Source organism: Condylura cristata, unplaced genomic scaffold (genome assembly GCF_000260355.1).
Source record: "Condylura cristata isolate star-nosed mole 26May11 unplaced genomic scaffold, ConCri1.0 scaffold00018, whole genome shotgun sequence".
NCBI lineage: Eukaryota > Metazoa > Chordata > Mammalia > Eulipotyphla > Talpidae > Condylura > Condylura cristata.
Genome location: NW_004567119.1, coordinates 11,660,534 through 11,673,690, shown reverse-complemented (window position 1 = coordinate 11,673,690; position 13,157 = coordinate 11,660,534). Strand labels below are relative to the sequence as shown.

At 35.1% G+C, this 13,157-nt stretch overlaps 1 protein-coding gene across 3 annotated transcripts in view; it reads left to right on the top strand.

Annotated features, from left to right (window-relative positions):
• Positions 1-13,157, top strand: part of FBXW7 (F-box and WD repeat domain containing 7, E3 ubiquitin protein ligase) — a 104,663-nt gene that overhangs the window by 22,668 nt on the left and 68,838 nt on the right. For 2 of the 3 annotated variants that reach the window (XM_012726864.1, XM_012726863.1), the window contains exon 2: positions 3,048-3,620. In XM_012726864.1, coding sequence (XP_012582318.1) covers positions 3,117-3,620 — 504 coding nt within the window. In that variant the 5' untranslated portion in view covers positions 3,048-3,116. Of the gene's footprint in view, positions 1-2,442; positions 2,488-3,047; positions 3,621-13,157 lie in introns of those variants that run through there. The other variant, XM_004685325.2, reaches the window with a different exon arrangement.

Genomic DNA, 13,157 nt, shown 5'->3' with positions numbered 1-13,157 from the left:
ATTAAAAACCATTAAGTACAGTTTTGTTAATAACTCAGAGCAATGATGTCATCCTTGGTATAATCAGAAATTATATATGTATTCAGTGTGTCAACCACATCTTTACGTTGTATTTTTATAATAATCTGAGATTAGAAGTACCATTTTAAAGATGAGGTAGCTGAGATTTAAGGACATTGGGTAATGTGCCCAGGGTCACATGGCTAGGCAGTGATGGAGTTAGAATTTGTGTTGTCACCTAACCACTGAAGTTAGGCTCTTAACACTGTTTGCCCTCCCCCATCTCAATAAAAATTTGATGTTATGCTGAAGTTTTCTTACAGTTCTTCATTGATATGATTATCGATTAAAGACATATTTATTATTTTTGAGTTAGGTGTCTTAATCTTGTCTGGGTGAGTAAAATAACTTCAGAATGAAGGAATCCTGTCCAGAAACACTTGAATAATCTTAAGAAATAATTCATTTAACAAATCTGAAAATCAATAGTTGAGAGCAATGACCACTGCTGTTGTCTGCCCAGTTATTGGAATGGCAGAATTTCAGTGGTAAAATCCTTAGGCTGTCCTCATTGTGATAAGGAATTCGAGTTGTGACCAACCCACAATGCTTCCTCTTAGTTTTATAGCCAGTGTACAACACACCATTGTTATGCTGAAATTGAGGGTGTTTGGAAGTTTGAGAGTGTTTTACAACTACTGCCTTGTTAGGTTTGTCCAGAAATACTGTTCTATAACCTGAAAAATTTTAAAAATTTCTTGTCTGAAAAATTACAAATCATTGCATAAGGGATCTAGTTTTCTGATTTTATCATTATGACAGTTGTTGCTTTATTTCTACAAAAATAGAGAAGATCTTTGTAAGGAAATCATGATACTTCTTACCGTTAAAAGATAATAGCTCTCAGTCTTTACTAAAAAAGAAAGAATAATAGGTTTAAGTGTACTGTAATTATTTCTTGACATTAGAATTAATGGTTGTGATGTTTTGGGTTTTCTCAATTTTTGTGGTGTTGGTTTTTGCTTTTTTCCCTTTTTCAATAATTCAATAAAATTGATAGACAGGGACTTTAGCGGGCAGTCTCTGAGCCAGGCTGGAATAAAGTTAATTTTTCTTGTTTCTACTATCATGCCATGTCTAGAAAATTTCCTTACTCACGTGTCTCCTTACAAAGGTCTTATTGCGGTCCAGTCACACTGTACATGTGCCACAGAGCCTTCTGTTCCTTTTGTGCTCTCTGTATATTATTCCACGGCAGTCTGTTTATATTGGTCTGTTGATTAACATTTGAGTTGTATCAGATTTTGACTTTTTTGAGTATTTTTCCCCCCAGGGATCACTCCCTCACAGACTCTGATCACCACAGCACTGTTTTTCTTCCAAATACACATATTTTTGAAACCACACTGTGAATGGTGCCTCCAGGCATTTGTGCTGGTGACTTCCATGTTACAGCCTCGGGGGTTTGTCTTTGTGTTCCTATGCTTCCCTCAGTAACAGTTGCCATTATCGACTTTCATCCTGAATTTACTTTATTTTACTTGACTTCAGGGATATCAGATGTTCTTGGTTTTCCTTCTTGGTGGATTTTTGCTGGTTACTCCTCTTTTTTCAGACTGTGGGAGTGCCTCAGAGCTTAATCTTGTGGAACCCACCGCTTTCTACAGATCCACTTAGTATAATTAAAATTAAAGAATCTGCCTGTCTCCCCCACTCCCACACACACTTTTTGTTTCATCATAGAAAAAGATGTTGAAATCTTGCAATTTGAAATATCTTGGACTTTCTTGACCTGATTTTGAAGTTTGCAGTAGGAACTGTGGACATTTGTGGAATAAACCATCTTGTGGCTTGGGTTGGAAAGGCAAATCAAGACTGTTCTACCTAATGGTCATTGTGATACAATATTGTTATTCTTGGGTTTGGAGAGAATGGATATTGTTTTTTTATATCTAATAAAGCTTTAAGATATTTTTAAAGGAATTTTATATGAGCTTATATAGTGTGTTGGCATTAGATTATGAAGTATACACATAATTATGTGCAAAAGACAAACTTAAAAAATCATGAGAAGACTATACCATATCAGTTTTATATGCTGTTAAAAACAAAGCATACTTGATTTTGTAAAATTTGAAAACTATAGTAAAAATAAAATTACAGCACTTATATAACTGACTGAATATAATTTATAGTGTAGTCTTTATGCAGTTTAAAAGTTTTGCTGTATCCAATAATTTTCTGTATTTTTTCTCAGCATGATATATTGTAATAAAACTCAACAATTGATGGTTTTACAGACTTTCCTAACATTATGTTTAGGGATGATAGTGTGTGTGTCTTGAGCTTATGGGCTTTGATTATTTTCACTTTTTTTTTGCTTTTGTGAATGAAGCTGTAGTGAGCATCCTTTGCATAATTTTTTTTTCTATTTTAGGATTACTTCCTTAGGATAGATTGCCAGAAGTGGAGTTACTGGGTCAGAGGGTATGAACTTATAAACTTCGTCATTTAATTTGTTTATTGTTTAATGTGCTGTCCAGTTGATTTGTATTCATTTTGAAAATTGAAAATCATGATTATATTTTGCACCTGTCAGGCAATTGTCTACAGATAAGATTCTGTGATCAGAGAAATTTGGGAAAGTCCCAGCGTAAAGAGATTTTTTTTTAACGTTTTTTGAACTTAACTGAACAATGAACAGTGTTTTGTTTTTTATCCTTTTTGTGATATAATTGTTTACATTTTGAGGAATTTTTACAAAGGAATATAGCTCATGACTAAATCTAGAATTTAAAATTAATGTATTGATTAGATTCTGTGTTAGAGGTAAAAACCAACTAAAACTTCTAAGATTATTTTTAAAAGTTATTTACCATATGATTTGTGTGTGTGTCTTTATGAAGTCTCACCCTTTCTACAGTCTTACATTACTGATTACTAAAGAGTATCTTAATCTCTCAGTGGCATCAAATCCTTTTTACAATCTTTGACAGAATTTGTAATCTAGACATATAACCACCTTTCCCCTTCATTTTCCCCTACAGAATGTGAAAACCTTTGCATCTTCTGATAGTCTAGCCAAGGTGCAAGAAGTAGCAAGCTGGCTTTTGGAAATGAATCAGGAACTGCTCTCTGTGGGCAGCAAAAGACGACGAACTGGAGGCTCTCTGAGAGGTAACCCTTCCTCAAGCCAGGCAGATGAGGAACAGATGAATCGTGTGGTAGAGGAGGAACAGCAGCAGCAGCAGTTACGACAACAAGAGGAAGAGCACACCGCAAGGAATGGTGAAGTCATTGGAGTAGAACCTAGACTTGGAGACCACAATGATTCCCAGCCAGGACAGTTGGAAGAAAACAATAACCGATTTATTTCTGTAGATGAGGACTCCTCAGGAAACCAAGAAGAACAAGAGGAAGATGAGGAACATGCTGGTGAGCAGGATGAGGAGGATGAGGAGGAAGAGGAAATGGACCAGGAGAGTGATGATTTTGACCAGTCTGATGACAGTAGCAGGGAAGATGAACATACACATAGTAACAGTGTCACAAACCCCAGTAGTATTGTGGACCTGCCTATTCACCAGCTCTCCTCCCCATTCTATACAAAGACAACAAAAGTGAGTATATTTAGTCTGCTGTTCACCTGAGAAATTTTACATATCCGTATTCATTGTAATGATGCTCTTCCTAAACCTTTGTACTACTGCAAAATTCGTTTCTGGTGTATAATAATGAAATCATACCTATTTTATCAAAGTGACTGGAAGGTATTAGAAATAGATATGCTGATAAATGGGACGTTTTGACTTCAGGTGGAGAGAAGAAATTAACCCTATTACTATGAAATATCACTCATAAAAGATTTTATTACAAAAATTGTCTCAGGGACACAGAGTTAATTAATAGATGGTATATTATGGGAAAGGTGGGGTGGGTGGAAGGTGATTTCTATCAATCAGGAGTAAAGAACCTTACTTACAAATCACAGCTCTGGGTGGACTGTGTATTCACAGGTGTTACTTCAGGGCACAAATTACTGGGGGTTATCGCAATCAACATTTCTTTTTATGATTATTAAAAATTATCTTTTGTAAACAGTCCTCTCTTTATTATGTACTAAAACAAGATACAATTATAGCCTGAATAGTAATACTTGGTTGTTGGGGAAATCTGAGTTGGTATTTTTAAAAGTTGGTTGGTACTTTTAAAAGTACTCGACCCTGACATTTCAAATTTTTAAACTCTTGTCCTTCTTTATAAAACAACAGAATAACAGGGTGTGATCTTCATTGCTTGTTTTCCTCTAGGTTATTTATTAAAATTAAAATAATTCAGAAGCACTAGAATAATTGGTTTTTCTTTTTTAACTCCATTGCAGTGGAATACTCTTATTTCTCAAAAGGGGATTTGAACACACTTACTATAGGGAACCAAACCATTCAGACTTGTACTTGATGGTGGATTTTCACTTATTCCCAACTGTATGTTATTTCCAACAGTTCCAACAGTATTGCTCTTTCCAACAGTTCCATTTCCCTTCCCATTCCTGGGAGATAGCACTTCTGCTTTTTGCCTGCTTACCTCATTTAGGTAGTGGTAGGTGATGCATAGAGTTAGCTATAAGCATGTTTTTAAAGGTACACAATCGGACGCCATTCTAAACGGCAGGAATCTGATCAAGCAGCAACTTTGTGATTAATTGAATACTGTGAGAAGCATTTGCAATGTATGCAGTTGCTGTGGGGCTGCACCAGAGAACAAGGGCCAGAATACACTAGCTATTCTATGGCTGCTTCCCAGAATTCTCTTTGCTACTGGATAGACAGGGAGCTGCTAAAACATTAAAGTCTGTTTGCCATAGAAGGAAGAAGTAAGTGATTTCCCACATCTTATTCTTTGGAGTGGACTTCTTTTCCTCAAATTGTTCCTGGATATTGTATCACTTAAAATTGTGGTCATAACAAGAGATGGGAATTGTGGAGGAAAGAAGAAAAAAACATTATTTATTTGTCACTATCCAATCTCTTCCACCCCCCACCCCACACCCCGTCCCCTAGCAGATTAATCAGATAATAATCTAAATATAATGATACAATGTCTGAGCTTTGCTCAAAATAATATTGATGGGGAGATAAGTTAGAGACTAGTGTATAGATTGACTGTGAATTGCTAGTTGGTGAAGTGTCATGGGAGTTTATGGATATTATTCTCAGCATTATTTAAACTGAAAGAATATGTTCACATACAGATATAGACATATAAACTTCAAGATCATTATAAAAGTTAGAAATAGGAAATATGGCATTTTCTTTACATACCTCAGTCTTACTGATAACTCCTAAGTGCAGTCTTCCCCTTAACACTGAATTTTATTCTTTCTGTTTTTGGTGCTGTTGAAATTATTGTAGATTCAATGTAACATGTACTTTTTGTTGGAGTTAGAATTTATTTTAATAAAAAGATATTTATTTATTTCTGCATACAGAACTGGGTACAGGCCAGAGTAGTAAGGGCAGTGAGAGGATTCACCAGAGACAGAGTGGGGAGCAGAACAGGCAGACTGACAAAGTACACTGCTGAGGGGAGTAGTGGGTGAGACAGAAATCTGTCACACCATGTGGGTTACCTCCTGGGCTGGGATCAAACTCATGCTGAAGCGGCTGGGGGTAGCTTTGTAGTGCTGCGCTTTTACTTGTTGCACCACCAGGGAGGGCCCTATTTTAATAAGTGTGTTTTACAATATTGCTATCTAATGATCTATTGAAAGAGGAGAGAAAGTAAATTAAATTATACTCAGAGCGAATGAAGTCTGTTGCACATCTTTCTCTCAACCCCTTCTTCCCCAACTTCTAAACTCATAGATCTTTACATTTTTGTGGTTTTTGGTTCTTTATCATTTGAAAATTAGGTAGAAATTGTATCAGTGTAGAGTAGACTTAGGAGTGAAATTGTGTGCTGGAAAGAAACATTTAACTTGATTAACTTATTATAAATATTAAAATCAGTTACATTTTGTTAGAAGTTTTATGCTAATACTCTTGTTTGCTTGTTCTTCAATTTTATAGCAGGATACTGATTTAGCCCATAAATAGTATATAAGCAAATTAGACATTTATCTCCTTTAACTTTACTAGAATGAAAGATCTTAGACACTTGGTTTTGTACTTGAATTGCTATATCCTTTTAGTTTGTGAAATTAAAACTCTTTCTAAAACATTTATTCTTAATACCCCTAGCCTGCAAATTTATATTTAGTTGACTTGATATAAGAAAAGTTGCTTCAAAGAGTGGTTTCCACCCCTTACCCAACTTTATCTTGAGGTGTTAAAGCTTTGAACCTCAGTCAGATGGCTTTATCACTGAAGGGTTCAGCCTGGCCTTGTTAAGGAAGGTCCATATGTTTTAGGGTGCATTTTACCCAGCTTTTGTCCTCCATCTTTTGCTCTTTTCCCGTCAAGATTGCGATATCAACAGAAGTCATTTAAATCTTTCATTTTTTTTCTGGGGTCTCATTTGGATGAATGGCAGTGTTAAGTTGCATTACCTTATTTAAGAAAGAAGTTTAAGCAAAACTAAGTCTTGCTGAACAATGCAAAGCTGTCAGTGATTTCCACTGCCTTTTAAGTTTAAAATGAGAACGCCAGTTAGACAAAGAATAATATTTTTGAAAGGAGAAGTCATTCTGTTCTGTAGGAAAATTTTCAGTACACAGGTTTGACAGGTGCTTTATCTTTCCTTTTCATTCAAGATGAAATTGTAGACAAACCTTTTTGATATGCCTTCTATGGTTACGTCCTTATCCACTGAGTGCACGGAATTTAAGTCCATTTTCCCTAGTGACCCTTGTGTCATGAATATGAATTATTGTGCTGTCACCACAAGGCCACAGGGGTGCAAGCGAGAACTTATAAAAGCAGGGCTAGATGCATGAACACACTGAGGTGTAGATGTGGGTGCTGTATATATGCTTTTGACACACATTTGAGGTCATTTGCAGGGATGAATATGCAGCTAGTTGATGGCCAAGAGAGTGCTGCCTTTCTCAAAGTAGAATTTTATTATGAATGTGGCCTGTTTTCCTCTTTGACCACTCCTGAATCTCTCTTTCGGGACCATCCCTGGAATACTTTCTTTTATCAACATTTTAAATTTTTTACTATTACTGTGTGGCTTGAATAGAAAATGCTTGTCACCCCTGTGTATAACTGTTATAATGGTAAATAGGGAAAAGCTCTCATTAATTCACACAAAACTAATTTTCCAGTGTTTCTGTGAGATTAACCTACAGTTCTACCCAGCATACCTCTCAAATGTTACTTTTTGGCAGTCTCTGCAGCATACCTTTTGGACAGCTAAATTTACTAATTCATCCTTGATTGTACTATATGTGCAAATAGGATATTAATGAGAAAAATTGTTTTTCCTTTTTGCATCACTGTTTTCCTTGAAAGCATATAGGAAACTATCAAAACTTTTAGGACAATCTTAAAAGTAATCCTAGTCACCAAAGATTTTTTTCTTATGAGAGCCCATGGGTTATAATGGACTTTGATATTGCAGATTGTCCTAATGTTATTAGTGAAAGGCAGTGGCAGTCTAGTCTTAATAATAAGTTCATACTGTTTGCAAGTTCCTGTGACAGGAACTTGTAAATTGAGATTACAGAGAGACCATATGAGTCACCTAAATATCACACTATGTGATAAGGATGATAATCTTATGTTATGCAAGTATCAGAAAACCCATTTCGTTTTATGTACTATGCTGCCCCCTGTGGTAGAATGTGGTACTCCAATCTGTTCAGGTTCTGGGCCATGGTAGATGTCTTTCCATTTCACACTTGAAGTCCATGGGGATTACAACCGAGATTAAAAAAAAAGTACAAAATGAAGAATGATGTAAAAATGATTATATATATATGTGTGTGTATATATAAATGTGTGTGTGTGTGTGTGTGTATATATATATATATATATTTTTTTTTTTTTTTTTTTTTTTTTTTTAAAGAAGAGCTACCCAGTAGAGGCACAGAGATTTTAGTGACGTTCTTTTCTTTGTGGTGCTTACCGTTCATTATTGAAGATAAGGGTCAAGTTTAAACGGAACAAAAGTGAAATTTGATACAGAATAATAGATAATATTTTCACTACAGTCACTCTATTATCCACTTGAGTGCTTCTTAGGTAGGAGTTGTGGGCTGGCTGTTTCTGTTAATTTGACTACTATACCTGCAAATTCTAAAATGTTTCCCCTTACAGGAACACACATCTCTTCAATTTTAATTTTGTCAACACTTATCTTTTTTTTTTCTTTAATGTTTTCTGGAGAGATATCTGTCCCATACTAAAAACACCTTTCGCATGTTTTATGCAGAATATTAACTATTCTCCTGGGTGAATAACCAATGAGTTTATGCTCAGACCAGCTCTTCTGACCTCATTATGGCTTTTCATGAAGAGAAGCATCTTCGAGCAGTAATTTTTGCCTCATCCATGTCTATTTTAGTGATTTCTTTATGTTCTCATGTAACTTCATCCTTACTTCAAATAACTTCATTTTTTCCCATCAGTGTTAGATTTCTTCAGGTAACTGAAACCTTTTTCTATTCTTTTTTCCTCAAGTAAGAAGTAAATATTTATATATATATATATATATATAAAACAAATACTCAAAGAAGCAGTATGTCTAGTGTCCTGGCAGCCTATGACTCTTGTCTCTAGGTTCTGAATAATAGAATAATTAAGCACAACCGCCTCTGGCCAGTCATGATCATAATAATAGTTTTATTTCTAATTTACTACCCTTCAGCCACTCTTTTGAACCAGAACTGCTGGAAAGCTGTATTAGAGCATGGCACTAACACCTGAAATCTAACAGGGCTCTAGATACCATGCTACGCTAACTAGTATGTGATGGCCCTCCAGGAAGTCCTGGCCTTGTGTACTTGTAAGACAAAGAACTTGAATTCAGATTTTGTCAGGTGCAGACGTGCTATAAAAGGCAGCCCTTTGTGTCAGTGTCCACAAGTAAAATAGCCCAATGAATAGCCATCCTTCCTACTTGTGTAGGAAGGAGGACAAACTGGAAACCTGCACTGAGCTAGTTTAACCCATTTTGAACATGTGGGGCGGAGAGTGGAAGTGGTAGGAAGGGGGTACACTGGAGGAGGTGGGTGTTCCTCTAACAGAGTAGAGTGGTAAGAGCCTGTTAGATCTGCGCTTGAATTTATTTGACATAAATATGTGGTCTCATTGAACCTGTGTGCTTATTTGTAAAATAAAGACTATTATATATACTTCTCAGGATTTTCATTAATATTATATAAAATAACACAAAAAGCAAGAAATATGAGACTCACTTTGCAGATGGAGCCTTGTAGCCTCATCTGCAATACCGCTTTCTCACTCCTCGCCTCACAGAATACACTTCAGTCCCCACAGCAGATAACAGTTTATGTATTTTTTATGACCTTAGAGTTCAGTTATTATATCATCCTCTAATGGAAAAAATATATAAATAGATCTATTTAAAAGGAGGATTATAATAAGCTAGTAAAAATTACAATATGACAAAAATTGCCAAGGGGGTACCATTTCCAGTTCTTTCCAGGTGATAAACATGACTTGTTTTCTTTCATTATAATGTAAGTCAGTTTCTCCCATACTGTCTTTTTTCTTTTTTAAAAGATTTATTTATTTATAAATACAGAACTGAGGTACAGGCCAGAGGTGCAGGGGTGATGAGAGGATTCACCAGAGACAGAATGGGGATCAGAACAGGCCAATTGATGAAGCACACTGCTAAAGGGAGGTCAGGAGAGGTCTGCCACACCATGTGGGTCACCTCTGGGGCTGGGGATCAAACTCATGCTGAAGTGGCTTTAGCTTCTTATTTACTGTGCTTTAACCCACTGCACCACGAGGGAGGACCTCTCCACACTTTCTTCACCTAAAACTATATATTTAAATCCTTTGTGTTTATAATGATTGGATGCCAAAATGAATTTTAGTTTACAGTCTATTCTAATTTTAGTATAGTTTCAAAACTATTTGTTCATGTTAATTTAAGCCATAATAACTCTGTTGGTCATGTTTAAATCTCTTTCTACAAGTAGTTAAATATTATTTTAATTATGGGTCCCCATTTTTGACCAAAGAAATGATTTTCCTACAGAATGGAGAATTCAGTGAAATTTTAATATTGTTCCATTGGTTTGTGCTCTATGCAAACAGATAATAAACTTTCTCTGAAATTTGTGATATCACAAATACCACATGTAGTTCTCCTCAGAACAGCTGAACTGGCAAATTATTTCATATGCATATAATTATAATGAACCTGACTTTATTAATGTTTTTGTTGGTCAGAGAAGGAAGATAATTTTGAAGAAGATAAGAGAGGATGACAGATGGATTGTTTTTACTTTGTTAGGTAACTCCACTGTTATGTCTCAACTGCCTTTCATTCTTGCATGCCCCAATTTTGAATTTCTGGCTATTAGGTATTGTCACCTGAATAGTTCACAGGAAACTAAAACTACTAACTTTTATTTATACCAACTTTAATTTTCCTCTCCACTTTGTCCTAGCCCTATTAATATCTCAGTCTCTGTTTATTCAGTGGAAAAATGGTTTGACTTTTTCTTGTCATCGAAGGTTTTGGGTCTGCTGCAGAGTCTTAACAGATCTCTTGCTTGGTTTTCTTCTCTCTTACCACCAGGTTTACAAGATAATAATTGGAGACTCGATATTTTAAAATGCTGAGAGTGACCATACTTAAAATTGTACCATGCTATGCTATGTCCTTGACCATTAATTGATGATTGTTTAAAAATAAAGGTTTAGCTCTGTATAGATGAGTAACTTTAATCAAAACACCTGATGTCCTGTTTCCCACTAATAAGGCTAAATCCATAAGTGGGTATCTAAATTTCACATCTTAGCATAGTCTCCAATATCACCTCCATGCCTTTCCTTTGCTTTGAATGATACCTGCTTGTCTGCAACTATACCTAGAGTAGATTCTACTTCAAATCTTCTCCCTTCCTAGAATTAGAAATTTTCTTTCCTTGAATCCACTTTTGGTTCTGTTTGTTGTACAGTTACTTTGGTATTACCTTGTGACTTGGGGATAAGATTTGTTTTGGGATGACATTTAATTCCTTTTTCTTTTATTGAATGGTAGAATTATGATGATATGTTTGTCTTTAGTGTTGATTCATATTGAGAGTTAAAGGTTCACAAATTGTAATCTGAACAATTCTCATTTCATCTCTTAACTATAAATTACAAATAACTATACCATTTAAATTTTGTTTAAAACCGAAATATTCAATATAAAGTTATTTTCATTGAGGAATATTATGATTAGTAGTACTAAAGTAAGACTCCCCAAATGAAAAGTTAAAACCCTAATTTAGGGACCTTGTTGCTAAAATTAGAAAACAATTGAAGGCAACTTATACAACTATTAAAAATAACATTTTTAAAGAAAATTTAGTAATAGGAAGATACTTACAAATAATAGTGTTTACTAGAATGATAGAATTCAAAACTATGTATGTAATCTGCACCTAAGTATGAAGCAAATATATGTTAAGCTATATGTTTGGGAAATGATTGGATAGAGTTAAACTAGGTGTTAGAAAATCTCTGGCTGTGGCTTAATTTATTTCTATTTTATCTTTATATACTCTTCACAGTTTCCAAGATTTGCTTTAATAAGCATATATTGCTATTGTTTATTAGGGGAATAAAAACATCACTAGAAAAACAATTCTTATTCCACTTAGTCTTTTTTGATAACTTCTTTCCATAATATATAATGCTGTCACAGAAGATTACAAGAAACATACCACTTAAAACAAAGGACCTTATATAACAATGTCACGTTCATGAATACAGTGGGAAAAGCACTGGACTCTTTAAGAGTTCTTTGTGATATCAATTTTTTATATCTGCAGGACTCAGGTACCATAGCAATACTCTAAGATCAAATCATCACATTATTACAAGAGTAATGGCATTGCACTATCTTTTCTTGTTTTTAAGATAGTTATTTAAAATGTCACTGTAAATTATATTTTTAAATTGTTTCATTTTTTACTTAGGTAACAATAGTTTACAGCAATGTATATGATTTAGGGGCATAGGTTTGCCCTTCTTCAAACACGTCACCATACACACTCATCCACCAGCAAAACACCCACAATCCTACCCCACAGTCCACTGGGCCTCCACCCCTCTCTGATTTTTACTTCACCATCCTTCCCATAGCAGTAATTATACAGTCAGATTTCTAGGGTTTGTTTTAGTTCAGTTTTGCTTGTTCCTTTGTTTCTTTATATTGTACATGAATGAAGTAACCCGTATTTGTCTTTCTCCTTCTGACTTAATTCTCTTAGCATAGTCCCCTCCACTTTCATCCAGGTTGTCACAGATGGCAAGATTTCATGTTTCTTATATAGTTTTTACACACACATCACATATTTTCTCAATCCACTCATCTGCCCTTGGGCACTTAGTTTGTCTCCATAATGTATCTGTTGTAAATAGGGCTACAGGGAACATAGGAATACATATATATCTCTGCAGGTTAGAGTATTTGTGTTCTTCAGATAGCTATCTGTGAAGTGAAATTGCTGGGTCATATGGTAGATCTATGTTTAATATTTTGAGAAACCTCTATACTGTTTTCCATAGGGGCTGGACCAGTCTACATTCCCACCACCTGTACCAGGGTTCCTTTTTCTTCACACCCTCGCCAACACTTGTTGTTTCTGGTCTTTTTGACATGGGCCTTTCTCACAGGTATGAGGTGTTATCTCATTGTGGTTTTGATATGCATTTCTCTAATGATAAGTGATGATGAGCATTCTTTCATGTGCCTGTTTGGCCATCTGTTTGTCTTCTTCAGAGAAGTGTCTGTTTAACTCTTCTTCCCATTTTTTGATTGAGGTTTATTCGTTTTCTTGTTGAGTTGTATGAGTTCTTTGTAGATCTTGGATATCAGCCCCTTGTCAGATATATGATGTGCAAGTATTTTCTCCCTTTCGGTAGGTTGTCTTTTCATTTTAATGATAGTTTCTTTTACTGTGCGGAGGGTTTTTTTTTTTTTTTTTTTTTACTTTGATATATGTTTCTTGCCCCGATGTT